The sequence below is a fragment of the Nuphar pumila genome, unplaced genomic scaffold (assembly GCF_984573655.1).
Source record: "Nuphar pumila unplaced genomic scaffold, dmNupPumi1.hap1.1 HAP1_SCAFFOLD_2602, whole genome shotgun sequence".
Classification (NCBI taxonomy): Eukaryota; Viridiplantae; Streptophyta; class Magnoliopsida; order Nymphaeales; family Nymphaeaceae; genus Nuphar; species Nuphar pumila.
This window is the reverse complement of record NW_028323967.1, coordinates 1-17,171: the sequence shown is the minus strand read 5'-3', so window position 1 is coordinate 17,171 and position 17,171 is coordinate 1. Positions and strand designations below refer to the sequence as shown.

The 17,171-nt window shown below is 51.7% G+C and overlaps 1 protein-coding gene across 1 annotated transcript; it reads right to left on the bottom strand.

Moving 5' to 3' along the window:
- Positions 1–15,210: 15,210 nt before the first annotated feature.
- LOC149808619 (putative cysteine--tRNA ligase) lies at positions 15,211–17,154 on the bottom strand. The gene is made up of 3 exons (XM_089995227.1): positions 17,027–17,154; positions 16,082–16,337; positions 15,211–15,498 (listed from the first exon to the last, which is right to left on the bottom strand). The coding sequence occupies exons 1-3, from the start codon at positions 17,152–17,154 to the stop codon at positions 15,211–15,213; spliced, it is 672 nt and encodes a 223-aa protein (XP_089851353.1).
- Between the last annotated feature and the right edge of the window lie 17 nt (positions 17,155–17,171).

The following is a 17,171-nucleotide window of genomic DNA, read 5'->3' as shown; positions in this document are numbered from 1 at the left end:
ACAAGTTGTGAACGATGATCGGTTGCTGCGTGGTGACCGTGCAATATGGCACATCAGAGAAACACGTCTTTCTGCTAACAAGATTTCTGCTTGGATGAGCCGTGTTGACATGGAAGTGTCATCCAGGCACTACTTCTACTTGACAAACCCTATCCATTCCCATCCTTGGCCCCGATCGGCGGGCTTCCATTCTGCTCCCAGTTCCAGAGTTGTACGTGTTGCAACGCCTCTCATGTGATCACCATCCAACGAAAGCTCACCATGCTGGAGGAAGACGGAGCCATCTCTGCAGCCTGTCGAAAGGCGCTTGATGGTATCAGTTGCAGCATATGTGACCCAGCAGTACGCATCCCAAGCGCTCCTCGTGTGAACAGAACTGCTGCGCTTGTGTTAATGGCTCGCACTCTTGTGTTTTCAATCGAAGTGTCAAGCTACTTGGTCAGTATGAAGTATACATGAGCATGTAACTTTTGGCTTATCAGATGATAAGTAGCGATAGAGATGTTTAGCTAAGCTTTCGACGCTCGCACTTGAAGACAAAGCTTGCTCTGGTTTCAGGCCTTGGTGATAATGATGGGTCTTCTCAAGACGTTGACGCTTCTGCCGAACGGTAGCACAGCTACGGACTAGAGGCAATGTACGTGCCTGCGCTTGGCGTTGGTCGCGTTGGTGGAAGCTATTTTCAGCGAAGCTTGGAAGCTTCCAACATGCACAGTCCCGCAGCATTTAGAGTTTGTGATTCGCAGCAATACTCGAAACGTGGCCTAAATACCGGAATCAACATCCAACCTATACGAAGCATGTCATTGAGTGCATGCAGTGGGCTTGCCAGGTGCCGTATCCACCGATTTGTTGGGTATATCGATCGTGTGGTCCAGACTGGGAGGCACCAAAAGTGATCTGGTGAAAGCAAACGGCCATTTCCATCAGGTATCCAGTATCAAGTTGTATGCGGGTGCGCATGTCAGCTGGGTGATGATGTATCCTTCGACAACACTACGGCATCCTCATCGACGTTGGCTACTTCAAGAACTACTTGGGAATCGTTGGGTACATGGGACATCAAGGAGGGCATCAAGGGGGCCGTGCATGGCTGTGCGCAACAAGTGCCATTTGTTCATTGGTAGCTAAAGCTTGAAGTTGAGAACACGAACGCTTGTGCATGACCCATGAGCCTGCAGGAAGCTCGATGTAGCAAACAGACAGCACTTGCACACCGTCGCTGGCATTTGACAGAAATGCACTCCTATCCTGAGGCAAATGTATATCAGCAAATGACGAGTTTATTGCCCAGATATCTGTAGACCTTTCTGTACATAGAAACTAGGAGCAATCAATCTGACTGCCTCTGCTGTATTCACATCACTCGTCTCAACAGGAAAGTATTGCTGCTGTTCAACCATGCAGCGAATTGTGCCTGACCTGTATGGCAACAAGGAGATCATGATGTGCAGATCGGCACAGGGGTGAAGATGTCGTACTGCAGTTCGTTCTGCGAAAGCTGGTGGGATGCCTGCCGGGACGACTACGCAGCTATCGATGAGGCCAGTGGGGTGATGCAGTGGTGCTCCCCCTCGCACCAACCTGCCACAATCTGTTCCCGAATAGCTGACCTTGCGGAGACGGGCACTCAGCTGTGCGAGCTCGCAGGTAAATCCACTATCAACCACTGTTGCCGGTCTGAGCAAAACAAAATACACAAAACAAGTACGCCAGCCCGAGAAAGGCGGCGTTGACCAGTCGTGACGAGTCGAAAGCCAGGCTTTGGAATCTGGAGAAACAAGAAACAGGGCGAGATAGCCAGAGCCGATCTCGCGCCTAAATGGACGGATGCAGCATCCCCCACAGGAGAACGCAACTACGGAGGCTTACGGAATTCCGGATTGATGAGGTGGCCGTCAAGCTGGTCTATGCAACACTGATGACTGATGTTAAAGCGTCTTTTGCAACACTACCGCATCCACATGGGCATTGGCAACTCTAAGTGCTACTTGGGGAATGGCTGGTGCCAAAAGGCTGCTTTTCATCGTCTAAATGTGAGGGTGGCGGATCATAGAATGAACAGCCACTGTGCTCTTTCCTACAGCCTGTGCGCTCAGAGCTCATACTGCTTTAGGAGCTCTATAAGTTATTCCTCTGTCTACGATAGTGATGGGTACGTACATGGCAGGTGCCTCTCTCCGAAGGTGCAAAATGTCCCTGTGTGTACCGTTGTGCTGGAAGATCACGACATCAGTGTCACACTACGTGCAGAGTCCAGCCCATACAGCTGTGCTGGTTGGCCATTGGGCTCATGCATTTGTCCAACATGTCTTGGCAGCTCATGGCAAGAACTAGACGGCTCAGGCTGAAAGCAACCAACCATCACATTCGAAACAATACAGCTCATTCAACATCAGCAGTCGGGACAAGTAAGCCTGACATGAACGCGCGGCCGCTCGCACATTCTATCATCATCATCACACTTCGCAAAGCTGCGCCGAGAGGAAGATCGGGTTCAACAGTTACGTCCACTGTGGTCGTAGAGAGGCGTTTGAGTCTGCTCTTGGCATGCAGGGTACAGCGTCGCAGATGCATTCTCCGGAGAATCATGCTTCGCAGGGTCGCCAGACCGGGAGTCAATACGGATCTGCGAGGAAGCCGATGCGTGGATGGCAAAGCACGCCCCCACGGAGCATATGCTCGACGCCTACAGCGTTCCCATCGCGTTTATGGCAGCCATGCTGGCAGTTTTCCTCCTCGTACAAGTGCTGAAGCACATGGCTGAGACGCAAGCGCAGGGGCCCGTCCCTAGCGAGGCTGAGGTTCGAGCGCGGCAGCAGCAAGCGTACAAAGATGACTTGCATAGCGCTGCTGCCGCTCCAGAGTCACCGAATGCAGAGCTACGGCGTCGCGCTGGTGTCTAGTGCTACTTGTACAGTCACAACAACGTTACTTGGGCGGTCACAGCCATACTTTGGATTCACTGCCCAACGCACATAGGGCAATTAGGTCCAGTTATCATGTCGATATGTGATACGCATTCCCAAGGGTGTCACGCTTTTAAATAGATGCCCAAGTGCCGGTACTGTTACGGTACCTTGTGCTTGTGTTTCAGCTGTTGATCTTTGTCTTTTCGAATGTAATGTGACATTTGTCGAAGCTTTGGGAATGTCTGTTGTGCAGCGTTCTCTCGAGAACAGCGTTCTCCTCGATGTCGAGATGGGCGACCCTTCCCAGCAGGCCGCGCACTCATTGTCATGCCTGGTATACTTGAACTATTCTCTTCCAGTGATGCAAGCGTCACAGTAGGCAAGTTCAGGGTACCTTTGGTGTATTTCATCGAATTTATATATCTAGGATGTGGGCCACTTATCCCGAATTATAACAGTCACCCTGTCAAATGATGTCCATGTCGCTAGTAACGCCGCGTGGATTTGTTGTTGGTGTCCCCCAAAAACCCAGCCACATAGTATGTGGCTCTTTTTGTTTGAGACATCACAAAACTTGCAGGGGTCGCATTTTAAAGTGGTGTGGATGCACTCGTCTTGACAAGAGGAGCTCAAATCCGTCGACTCTTTCCAATTTGGCTCACAGACAGTTTCCAAAATGCAGTACCAACCAATCCTGTCTCGGCTGGGTGCAACACCCGCTCATGTCATTGCCTTACCGCTTGTGTCTCCATCACAAGGTACAATTCGGACCTCAAACCACTTGCGCTATGATGCACTGGCTGTCCTCTCTCCGTGGACACCTCATAAGTTTGAGTTACGGACAGGAGGATGGATTGAATCCAGGCAAAGATACAGCAACAAAGTTCGTTGTTACTGAACCCAATCTATCCAATATTTGACAACGTGCACGTGTGGAGTGTAGCTTTCAAATGACCATAATTTAACATTACCAAACCTGCAAGTGCTCTTAGTGCTACCATCACCATCGCCGAGACACGCATGCCAAGAGAGATTCACACATGTATTGCAATACAAATAAGAAACCACATAGAGCCTTCACGTCATAGCATGTTCGTGAAATCGAGAGAGAAAAATCAATTGGACGTGACGCCGATGGAGATAGCTTATTTCTTTAGCAGGGAGGCAGCTTTGAAATAAAATTTCAATCCACTGGGGAGAATGACATGGCCCACAACATTGCATCACGCTGCAGGCATGGAGTCCTTCCACAGTTCCTGCAGGTCTTGTAGGGAGATCCTCCAGACAGGGTTGCTGTGAAGCATGCGAAGGATGCCCTCTTTCATGAAGTACAGTTTGCTTATGTTTGCTGTGTACTGGGGCCTGGCTGTATCTTCCCATGGTAGAGGGGCTCGTCCCAGCATCATGTCCTCAACCTGCATGATCATGATGTATCGTTTGACTTTTTCCTGCCATTACCGTCGGGCAATACAACGTTGCAGTTTCCGGTACATTGATGATGCCCCTTGTCACAACTGAGCACCAGTTGACCTCGGCAAGTGCAAGCGCATGAGCACGCACAAGCCAGACCAAATCATGATGAAAAGAAGCAGGTGATTTGGAGCTGATGGTAAAGATGAACGGTGGAGCATCACATAGATGCCAAGAGCGCGATATGTGTGTGCACTGCATTGATTCATTCGCATTGATGAACAAACGCGTGTGTACAGATTGTACACAAACACGTGGGAAGCTGACACTGCTGTGCGTCAAGCCTAGTTGGAATCAGAGCTGTGCACAAGCGCATGTTGGCTGCACATTTATTGGATCAGCACCCTCACAAATACTTGACGAAAATCAGCAAATTGTCCTCCCAGACAAGCGCTTCTGTACAGCCATCAGCATATATGTACCGTAGTCTGGACAACAATTGATCAGAAGCATTCCGCGGCTCCGAGGGTACCGATAGGTACCAAAAGTCATGAATTGTTCTATCTGCTGTCCGGATAGAAAGAAATAGATAGAGAACGTGACGATATGTAATGCAGGGCAGCTAATCAACAGTTGTCTAGACTACGGTAGTTAAGATGAATCTGTAGAATTGAAATGCGCACCGTGTCCCGTGAGGAAATAACTCGGGAGCCTGTCAGCAGCTCATATGACATGACACCCAATGCCCAGACATCCATGGCGGGGTCGGCTATCAGGTGCTGCTCCTCTTGCACCATGGCCTTGATCACCTCCGGCGCTGCGTATGCCACACTGTAAGTCATCGCGATGCTGTCCCCTGCATGGCACAAAGCGCTTGTCAATCTCAACCTTTGCTCTCTACCTCCGATGCACACTATCCCCACACTGTCTATAGATTATGTGTTGACGCTGAGTGAACAAGTCTGGTAAGTCTGTTATGTCCTAGGCTTGGTCGTGCCGCTCTGTGAGTAAGCTTGTGCTGTCCAGCTCTCGCGTAGGGTTTGCGTGCATCTCTTGTACCCTTCAGTACCTGAGGGCTTCGCTCCCAGCGACGGCGGCCACCAATAGATGTCAGAACTCTTGCATCAAAATTCTTGCTCTTGGTATGTCAAGGACTCGAATTTGTGACGTCGTTGCCATCGAGAATGATGTATAATACTGGCCACTTGGCGTAAGGCCCAGCAAAGCAACCTGCGCACATGGCGGCAAAACACGAGTCAACCATGGAGTATTCTGACCACGCCACGACGTGACTGGGTTTGTCGGTCACTCAGGTGGGGGCCGCTCGGTGACACACTCCTCGTAGGCTACCAATGATAGGTAGCGGTGTGACAGGTGTGACGGGGTGGAATGCGTACCAACCGGCGCAGCGACGCTCAGGTCACTGATGGCCCAGCCGTGCTTCATGTTTGGTGCACGGAACAGATTGCTTGGCTTCAAGTCCATGTGAACAATTCCTGCCTGGTGCAGCTCCGCGACGCAGTTGACCAGCTTCATGATCTCAGTCGACGTGGACCTGAAATCCTGCCGAGCGCTTTTCGACCAGTGCTCAAGGGACTCGAGCACCTCAGACACCATCATTGGCGGCAACGGCCTGCAACCAGCATACCCCGATGAGTACAAGCCAGTGCAAAAGGGTACTGCAGGTACTGGGATGCTGCCTTTAGTACCGTACTGCCGCTAAATACTAAAAAAAAATCGCAAGAAATGGCCGTTTGAAAAGTTAGCGGCAATATGGTATTTGATTGTGTGGGTGCTGATCCAACAATTCGCAACTGGTGTCTGCTTTCGTCTTTTGTGAAACCATGATTACAAACAAGACCGATTAAAGGCCTGTTTGCTTTTGGACTTTGGCTAGCAGAGGACCACAAGGACACAGGGAGAAGCGCAGCATTGCGACTCCTCCAGAGATATGTCGTCCGCGTGTTAGCCAAGCTTCCCCTTTCGCATACAGTGAGCTCCATGGCGTTGAGAATGAGCAAGACAAGTACGAGTAATCAAGTAGAGTCAAGAGGAAGAAGCAACAAGCATTGTAATGCTGCAAAAAGGTCTGCCCTTGCAACATACACATCGACAACTGTGTATCAGTTTCCCCCCCACGATTCTGATAACAATGCAGGGCGCACCCTTGAAGGAAGGTTGGTTGCCAGTCCGCATTGTTGTATGCCTCGTGGGCTGGCAAAAGCACTTCCTGAAGCTTGGAGTTTGCGTAGTGATCTTTCGCGTTGTTGAACTCTGACTGGTTCAAGAAGAACTTGAGCGCGCACTTCTTCTTCGAGTTCTGCACATGCGTCACCATCTGCACCATGCCTTGTCCTGCAACAACACACCACATGCACTGTCAGATGTGGCGTGACTCAGCTGGTGGTGACATATCCCAGATGGCCTGCTCCCTGCATAGTGCCAGGTTGGTCACACATTGCCATCAATGATATGTGCTATCTCGGACCGGCAGACAAACGCAATGTCGGCTGCTCGTGCGCTGTGCGATGATGGGGCCGAAATTGACAGCTGGACTGTAAGCAGTGGACCGTGTTTCGCCTGAACAGCGTTTGACACCCAACACTGCACCAAGAACTCGTGCATTGCCGGGCATCCGAAAAGTCTGGCGGAACGCTGAGAGCTCACGGAGCGTCCGATTGTGATGGACACGCACCCCCCACCCTCCGGTGCTTGGAACTCAAGAGCCGGTACCTCTCTTGTATAAAAGCGGTGTGCTCGTAGACCGCGTCAAGCTGCTCTTGAAGCGTGGCGATCGTGTTGCTCTTGGACTTACCGCAAAAGCGGTGCCCCAACACACCCGCCGCGGGAATCCATGGTTGCAACGACGAGAGCTGCAGCATCGGCGTAAACAGTGACGGAAAGCTCTGCAGCCAGGTGGCGGAAACTTCAGGATCCACCAGCACGGCGCGAGGGGCGAGGACTGTCTGCTCCAAGCCACTCGAGTCCCCATCGATTGATTTGCCCGATGCTGCGGAGTGAAGTGTCCGCTTGACAGGAGTGGCAGAGGCCGTGGGTTTCTCGGTTGGAGAGATGTCGACGATGTGAGATGCGTCGCTTTCGGCTTCCGGGTAGCTGACGATGATGTCGAGGTCCTCGTCGCTGTTCAGGGTGTGAGTCATGACAGGTTGGACCGGGTCGTCGGTCGCGGGCAGAGGATGGTACAGCGCGGGGTCGTCGAGCGCCGTTGAGTGCGGCTCGTCGACAAGCTTCTCGGTCTCGCATTTGGCAGAGGACGGCACTTCTTTCGAGCTCAGCACGTCGCTGCCGTCGACGTTCTTTCCGCGCTGAGCTTTCCGCCGCTTCTGGCAGCAGAATAGGAGCAGCGCTAGCATGCAGCAGCATAGGAAGCCGCCGAGCACGGCGCCAACGATGATTGGCACTTTCCTGTCATGGTTCTTGGTCCCACCGCCTGCAAGGTAGCACCGACGGTCGCATCATTGTCCTGCCGTTAAGATTCCACATGCATCTGATCCACATACGAATTGAAAGCAAATTGCATGCTGTTTCTAATATGGCATGATGCTTATCGGCATCACGAGCTGACATCTTGGGCAAGCAAAATGGGAAGGAAGAGTTCGTGACATGGGATGGGGTTGCTTTCACCAAACGCACCTGGGAGAACTGGGGTATATGCTATCGGGGAGACACCGATGGCAGGGCTAACCTGTATCGACTGCCCTGGGGATGAATCTGCTGCTGGTAAACCCATGCCCACTCGAGCCTGATCCCCTGCATAAGGCAACATAACCATGTGGGAATGGCCCATCCCATGGATGAGACCGAACGCGCGCAAACCAACTTTACATGGACAGAGGCTGCCTTCAATTGGAATAACGCAACGGACATTTCAGGAATGGGGCAGGGGAGTACTTCAGCTGTTTGGAAGGCATTCACGGGAACGTCAGTGCTTTTCCAGACCCCGTGATCAGATGCCTGAAAATTCATGAGTATTTCGGACAAAATGGGGGTCGGGACCCAATCTGCCAAAGCACAGGGGAACGTCAGGAGACATGTTCCATCAACACACAGTCTGCAAAGGCGTGGGAGTTGCCAATGTTCTTGTGGTTGGCGCAATTGATACCGAGGCATGGTCCATGCACGTATCAGCAGCCAGAGGGTGAGTGGTTGAGAAGGGGTGAGTGGGAGAAAAAGAGTGGGAAAGGGTGAGAAAGGGCAGAGGAGAATGCAACTTGAAATCACAGCTATGTGCTGTATAAGCGATGTGCCCCATGCTGACAGGCTGAACAGCCCTTCTATGGATGGGCTTGCACAATACCAAGGAGGCCGGAAAATGTATCGGAGAGTACACACAAAAGGGAATCATTGCAGAAGGAATGTTGAGAGCCAAACCAACAAGCTGCTTGGGGGTCCGCACCGCATGCAGTTAGAATCGACATGGTGGCATCGTAGATAGTATTGAGGCGGAATGGCGTCTGCGACTTGAGAAAGCACATTCCGTCCTCGAAGGCAGCAGCTTTGCACCCACTGGCCTCGTTTTCCGTGCAGTACACCCAGCAAGCCTCTGCGTCTGCCTTAAGCGCCCCCCCAGATCTATCCATCTCTGGAAGGCCGATGATGGCATCGGCGTCGCCCAAGTATTTCCCTAACTGCGTCTGATAGCCAGGGGTGTAGCACTCTGCAAATGCCGCAGGAAACCTCGTCAATGTATGTTGATTAGTCAACAGAACGTACACGGTAGAACACACTGCGAGGCAGCAGTGCCATTGCCGCAACGGGTTCGACCCCGTTTTGCTGCCCAACCACGCGCAAAGCATGAAGAGGTTGAAGAAACCCTGGACCTTAGCAGGTTTTTGTGACAGCGGCATGGACACAGCGGACCGAAAAGGCTCATCTCAGAATGCTGCAACAGTGATCGGCTTCAACACACCATTGCCGCCATGCTCACATTCACACAAATGGTCCTATCGACGATTCTCGTGATGGAGTTTACAAATAAATCAATCAATCGATCAATCACGGATCACGCCAGGCCCCCGGCGCCGCAAGACACGACGACGGAAACGTACTCATGGAATTTGGCCTCATGCCCAGGCCGAACCTGGGGCATTATGAGAACGTGGACAAGGGGCTAGGTCCCATGACGAACGTGCACAAACCTTCACCTACAAAGAGACAAAGAAGATCACAAACCTTCACCTACAAAGAGACGAAGAAGAGAGACATACTCAGAGGGGGGTACTCTGCCATGCATGTGGCTGACAGTAGGATAGCTGCGGCAGCCATGCAGGCGATAGCACTCCTCATGATTCCCCGTCCCTGTGCCATCTGAACGTGTTCTCACGAGATGCACGCAATCTTCTGGTAGCATGCGTCGCTTACTTGATTCAGCGCCTGCAACGCACTTTTCTCAGTGTCTGCAGAGACCTCCGGAGCAAGGTGTAACTGGTGCGCTCGACCCATGTCCACTGGAACCAACATGTGTGACCGGCCGGACAGAACGAGTGCGTGGACGTATCGCCTGATATGAGCGGAAGTGGACAGAATGATGCGAAAACCCTCCACAGCAACCCGTGCAGGTCTCGTATGGAAGCAATCTCGACAACATCCATAAATTCAATGCTTTGCCTGATTGCCTTGCCGCATGCAGGGCTCCCGGAAACGATGTCTGAGAGGTACAATTGTTTTAATGCAGTGGGCAATCTGGGGACGATATGCGTCCACACCGAGGCGTTTGCGAATTTGAGGACGAGTGGCGATGTCTGTCCCGTTCAATCATCATTGGCCAGATGATTGTACCTCGTGATGATGTCAGGTTCTGTTAATATAGTCTTGAAGCACAATCTACTCCTGGAGATAACTATGAGCAACTTGCGAGTACATTTACAGCCGAGCAGTGCAATGAAAAGCACCAGTAATCAGGGTTGTGGCTCCAACCCTGACTTAGTCATCGATGCGTCGCGGCGCCCCATCAAAACGTTCAAGGAATGATTGCCAGTGGGCTGATCCCCTAAAGACAGTCACACGCACGTAAATGTCTCTAGCACACATATGGGGCTAGTACGGGTGAAATGGGTGGTTGCAAGTGAAATTTACGTGACAACCTTCGTACAAGACACGGTATCCATACATGGCAACCCACTTCATCTTTGAAGCAGCTGCATATCGTGTTCATCAACGCATTGTCATTCGGCATGAGTAAACGCACAAATGGCTCTGCTGTATGCTGCAACGAAGCGTGCTTGACAGGCGTGCACGGGTGTTTCAATGGGGTTTGTTGTCAGCCTGCGATTCGGCAATTCAGGCAGGAAATAAGCATCTCCAGCTTGTAATCGCGGCACTGGAGTCGGAACACCCTGCTTCTACAACATACTTGACATCGTGCGAAAGAAAAGACAAGGGGCGCACCCGGCTTCCAACATGTGCTCGCAAGCAGCTCCTCAAGCCAGCCAGGGTCCGTCCTGTAATAGCAAGTTGGATTTAACCTGTCGTAATTGGATATTTTCCAAAGGAGTTGATTTCACCTGTCATCTTACTGATGGCAGCGCAATAGAGATGCCATGGCATGGCTCATGCCACGCTCTGTACGACTAGGTTGCTCTTGTGGGGATTCCAGATAGTTCGGCTGGCCTATCGCATTAGCCTTGAACAAGGCGAATTGCAACGTTCGTACCCAAGCTGCCGGGCTTCTTCACACTAGTTGATACGTCAATGTCTGTTGATTTCGGTCGACTGAGCATGGCCACTGTGCAATCCAAGTCGAAAATTTCAATGCGACCGGCTGCACATGTCAAAGCGTGTACAGAGTAGCTGCAATTGGGCAATCACGGTCCGAGCAATCACACTGTCCGGCCGGCAAGACAGAAAACCGCGAGTCGAGACGTCTGTCCAAACTGTACAATTCGCATCCCAGACTGGGCCCATGCGCCTGCAACGCCACCCACAAATGCCTCAGCACGGGGTGTCCGCCCAGTGCACATCCTGATAGCAGGCCAGGCAGTGTCGAAACACATATTTCAGCTGGACAGTGGCACCGACTTGAGGATGCGGTCATGTAAGGCAGTGAAGGACAGCGAAGTTGTTTACATGACATGTCATGGATGATCATGATTCCAACCTGGACCAGGCAGGTCCTGAATGGGCGATGTTGAATAAGTAAATTGGGGATGACGCAGCGCCGCAAGACGCGACGACGGAAACGTACCCATGGGGCTTCGGCCTCATGCCTCATGTTGTTTAAATGTCCTCGCCCCAGGTCCCGGTGCAGGCTACCGTAGTAAATTAGACCGATGGACGGTCACAGTCACACCTGGGAAAAAATAGACCACTTTTCTATAGGGTTTAATGCCGTCACACGTCACCAAAACAAAATTTTCGTCCAACCAGTCGAACAAAAAAGAAATTCACCCTGTCACGCTGTCACGCTCGAAAATTTTTCCAAGGCCTACGGCCAGCCCGCAACCTGCCAGAACCCTGAGCCTCAGCGACTGTACCCTGACGTATTCCTAGAGCCAATTGGGGTACCCCGCATGCGGCAAGCAACCAACAGCAGTCCGTGCGCCTCGAATCCGTCGTTGGCGCACCCATACCTCTTGGCAGACGCTTCAATCCTGCGATGGCCGGGACCTCCCAATTCTCGGGTCAATGGCAGCAGCACCCGAGAAGCAACAAGGCTCAGCCACGGGGCTACTGGGGTTGACAGCTGAGCGGCCCTGTGTGAATGTGCCATTACTTTTACGTATATTGCATTGCCTGGCATTGCAATTGCATCGGTGGGTACCTTGTTGCATGTGCATCATGAGGATTGTGAATGGTTGCTGAAGACGTTTTTGCGTTGTTTGCAATGTACCTTGCTGCTTGTGTCCCAAGATTGGTTCGTGGTGCTGCTGTGAATGCCTGCTGGTAACCACACGTTCTGGGGCATCAATACCAAAAAACACATTCGCCTGCGGCGCTCGTCCAAGAAGATGGGGAAATAAGGAATGTGACATTGTCACGTTTCTGAAAATAGTCCAAACAGTTGGAACAATAAGAAATGCAAAATGTCACGTCACAGCAGTTTCGTCCATCGGTCTAATTTGCTACGGTAGAATGATCACCAGTGCTGCTTTGTAATCAGGCAATCCTCATGCACATACTCAAAGCATGTACATTGCAACCAGATTTGTAACACCTCTATAATGGTCCATTCAATTCCTGCCATCACCTGCATCCACAATTACATCATCTCGAAAGCACTCCATTCCATCGATTAATCCTCGGACAACTCTAGTGAAAGGTTTGCAACCAAAGCTTCTAGCTTAGCAATCTCTGCATCCAGCAGAGTCGGCAGTTCTGGGTTTTCTTGAAGTTTCTTCAGTTGTGGAGCCCTTGCTCTTCGTTCTTTGTCCACCGCCTTGACCGCACCCTTCTTCTGCTTTTCATCCAGTTCCTGCGCACTCTGCGTTGTTAGTACATTGCAGTGCTAGTACGTTGTCTTAATACGATAGTCTTTTACTTATTATCACAGATACAAGGCCTTATCGATGCGAGGTCCCAGCTGTCGCAGTGACTTGACATCCACCTCATCATTCTGGCGTTCCATAAGGCCCCATAATTGCATCTTCCTGTGGGGGATGCGGCATCCAGGGAAGGGACAGCCAGAGCTGATCTCGCGCCTATGTAGGGATTCTCCTCCATTAGGCGCGACATCAGCTCTGGCTGCCTCTCCCCGTCGGACTTTTCCCGTCCTCCATTCTTTTAGTTTTATTTTAATTTCCCGGTACTCCACTGCCTGGTCGCATCCATAGCTTGATTATAAAGTACCAACGCCGCCTTTTTGGGCTGGCGTACTTCTTTCCTTCTTTCAGCTCTCGCAGTGCACTTGTAGTGTAGTTTGGATGGACTACGGCCTGTGAGGCTGTCCACGTGACTATGTCCAAGTGTGCCTGTGACTCCGACTTTCAAACACCTATGGCTGTTTCAACTCTGGACACTGAGGCCTAGACCGCACTGTGCGTGCTCTCAGCTCTCGCATCGGCAGATATTACAGCTGAGTGTTGACTCAAAATGCGACAAACCTCAGGTTCCTTGTTAGCAATGCAGAACTGTGTGCCACTGCTTCTTGCAGTATCTGATCCAGATCCAGTTTGTGGCATGCCACGATACGCCTGTTAAAGAGGGAAACCCCATAATGTGGTGCTGTAAGCAGTCCTGAAACCGAAATGGCGCATCCTGCCTCAAAACCTACAGCCCATAGCCTTTAATTTCACTGCTCTAGGTACCTTGCTGACCCAAAAACTCACTCAAAAACTGGCACATTTGATGGTATTAATCGCGTGATATTCACCGAAGGCAGAGCCTTGCTTCAGCCCTCCCCAGAAAGCCGCCAGTTGTTCAAGCCAAGACGGACATGCCGCAATCTGCATTGAGCGAGCGAAATGCCCATAAATGGCCACAAAGCAACAGCAAGCAACAACACACACCTGCCAGGAGCCATCCGCTTGCAGCGCATGAGTGGGCTGCTCATTCGCATCGAGCTTGTATCGGTCCGAGAACTTGGCAGCCAAGGAAGTCCCGGTCACCGCTGAGAGGCGCTCGCGATCGTTCAACTTCATCACCAGAGTCGTCTGAGCCTTTTTGAGCGCTGCCTCAGCTGCGGCGATCCGCTGCTGGCGCACTTCACGCTTGAGCGTCTCGGGGTCGTCCCGCTTCCACACCGTTCCGGTCGATGTATCCTCCAGCCTGATCCCTAACTCCACAAGGGTGGAGTCCCTCAATGTGTCGCACATGCCCATCAACTGCGAAAGCGGCCATCCATCATTTCTTGTGAGACAGTTGTAAACATCGTCTGGAATCATCTGAGGCTGCGTAAGTGTTGGATCAGCACCTACTCCATTAGATGATGAAAATCAGCATTTCTTGCACCAGACAAACGCGTTTGTACATGCTTGACATCAGCCTCCATTGGCAGACGCAACAGGGCCTTTTTGCTTTCATTGGTAAGGGGGATGGGAGGGGGGGTAACTGAGGGCCACACCACAATGTCAGAGCAGCGCAGGTTTATCCTACACAGTGTTTTAGGTTCCATTGTGGGGCGCAGGGGTGACCAGCACGAGTATTTCGACCCCAATGCCTGTCACCAAATTGATGCTCGGAACCGGTCACAACAGCCTGTAGTACCATCTACAGCGTACACCCACACATTGTACAATGCATGTTCAGGCTTCTGGACCCAAGATCAACCCATGACCGCCAACCCCAAACCCTTAACTCCGGCAACGTGCCGAACAGCGCACCTCCTCCCTGACAGGTTTGCCCCCCTCGGAGCGGGCAAAATCGCGCAGCTGCTCGCGGAAGCCGGAAAAGGCGTCCAAGATGCCGGCAGACGAGTCAGCTCCGCCGCCCACGGAGCCCACAAACGCCATATCCGGGGTCTGCTCCAATCCGAAGACGGTGAGGATCCTCGTCGTGTAACGAGCGGCTTTGGATAGCAGGAGAGGCGCGGGGCGCTCTGAGCTGGCCTCCCGTTCGCTGAGGTATCGGTTCACGCTGGAGATCATCTCTGCAGGGGGCGCTTCTTTCATCAGTTCAAGAGCCACTTAAGCCACTTTAAGTCGGCTCAGTGTGTTCGCCAGATCCTGTCATATTTCGGGTCTGGATGCCCGAAAAATGCATGATTAATGGCGTCAGAACCCATCTTGGCAAAGCACTGCACAAGGATGCGCTGGCAGCCGCCTTCACACGCAACAGACACATAGCCAGGACTGGACTCTTGCGGTTCCGCAAGGATTCAAAGCACGGAAATCTGAGGTTTGGTCAACATCAGACGCTTCCAGCAGCTACTTGCAGAACAAATGCGGTACCGTAAAAAATCCAACAAATGGGCGAGCTTTTTGAGAGCTTGACATCATGTTTGGGCATTTTTGTCCATGAAAAGACCTGAAAATCTACCTATGTTCTCTATGTAAACTTGGCGGCGGCGTGACCGTGACCGCCCATTTGTTGGTATCGTTACGGCACAAGGCAACACCAGAAGCGCACCGAGGATCTCTGCCATGGCTTTGGCAGTGTTGATATTGTCTAGGAGCGCCTTGTGAACCTCTCGCTCGCAGGCCTCGATCTTCTCTAACAGCTGCATATCCTCGTTTCGTGGCCTGGTGTCTGTGTCCGCTATAGGGTTCTCTCGAAGCTTGACCTGCAGCACGGCAACCACCGAAGCTCATCGTAGGTTGAGCGAAGTATTCAGCCCATGACTCACCAACAAACATTGTTGCAGCATGGACTTCAGCGTTTTTATATGCACTTCAACGTGACCACATTGGCAAGCGCCAGGGCTGCACAAAAGCATATGCTAGCTGCACATTTGTTTGGGTCAGGGTCAACACAATTAATTATAGAAAATTAGCCCTTTCAGTACCAGGCATGCGCTTCTGAGTAGGCTTAGCAAGCCGGTGCTTGCAACCCGGCACAAGAAGAGTGCCTTCAATTCCCAAGTGGCACTTGAGCTTGCCAATGCCCAACTCGATGCGGTGGTGTGTTTATTATCAGAAAGTACATGACAAGATCACTTAGATAATGGCAGGAAACAGTCAACAAGCAACCATGACAGCACATTTGAAGTGATACAGCTCATTGAACGTCAGCGGTCGCAACAAGCAAGCCTGTCATAAACGCGCGGCCGGAAATTTACAACACCATCATCAAGGATGGTTTATCATGATCCCATGAATCGAAGGCGGAGAAGGCGAGGGAGGGCTGCAATGGATTGAAGGGGGCACCTGAACATTCTGGAAGAAGTTCTTGAGGGTGGCCTCCTTGTTGACCATCTCCTCACGGGATGACTCATTGAACGTCATGGGCTTGTGCCAGGGTTGCAAGCAGAAGAGGAGACGGATTTGGCGAGCAGAGAACTGAGTCAGCGCAGTCCGCGTTGTGATGAAGTTCTTCAGTGATTTGGACATCTTGAGGCCCTCTACTGCAAGGTGGCCTGAGTGCAGCCAGTAGTTCACCCACTGCGTCTGGCAAGCGCATCCGCTGCACACACCGGCAACGTTAAACGAGGTGCATGCACTTGTTGAATGTTTTTGCTGGTGGTTCACCCACTGCACCTGACACACACACTCAGCTGCATACACCGGCCATGTTGGGAGCATCACACAATTTTTGGGAGTCCTGTTATATAGACCTGCAGATTGGACCTGTTTCTCAAATGTCAACTCGGCGGCGAGTCCAAACGTGCGACCATGACTGCCCAAATGTCGTATTGTTACGACACGTGTGTTCTGTTGCCTTGCTCATAGAGCAACTGTAGCCTCGCACAAACAAAGGGGCGTGGGCTTTTGAAAGCTGTTTGCCGGTAGGTCACCCACTGCTTCTGGCATGCACAGCAGCTGGACACACCAGCAAGGTGTCGCTGACGTTCATGCACTTACTGATCATTGCTTACCAAGGAAGTCCTCGTCACGCGTACGAGTTTCGCTATTGCTCAGCTAGCTGCTTGCAAGTCAGGATCAGACGGCTACTACACTTGCAGGTGCTACTAGTGAGCCTTGGGCAGGTGCAACATGTGTTGCACAATCGGCGACAGATCAGCACATCTGAACAACTTTCCCCCACGTACGAATTGAATGGCTGTACTCAAGGTTCGATAACCAGCCACACAGGGGGTAGCTGACATGATAGCCCGAGCTCGTCAGTCTTGGATGCATCTTTATGGTACGTACCTGCACGCGGGGGTGGGTGTGTGGAGATAGGCGAGGGTTTGAGCAATCTCGTTGTCGTGGTGTGGGAACTTGAGGTCCTCGCCGCCCGAGTGGATGTCCACACGGCTTCCCAGAACGGCATCAGCCATTGCGGAGCACTCGATGT

Bases quoted from the DNA above. Each gene is read 5' to 3' on its own strand.
- LOC149808619 (XM_089995227.1), bottom strand. From the start codon at position 17,154: ATGGCTGATGCCGTTCTGGGAAGCCGTGTGGACATCCACTCGGGCGGC. The intron at 16,338-17,026 runs GTACGTACCATA...CGGTGTGTGCAG, and splicing joins ACACCCACCCCCGCGTGCAG to CGGATGCGCTTGCCAGACGC. The intron at 15,499-16,081 runs GTGCCCCCTTCA...GCCGTGCTGCAG, and splicing joins ACTTCTTCCAGAATGTTCAG to GTCAAGCTTCGAGAGAACCC.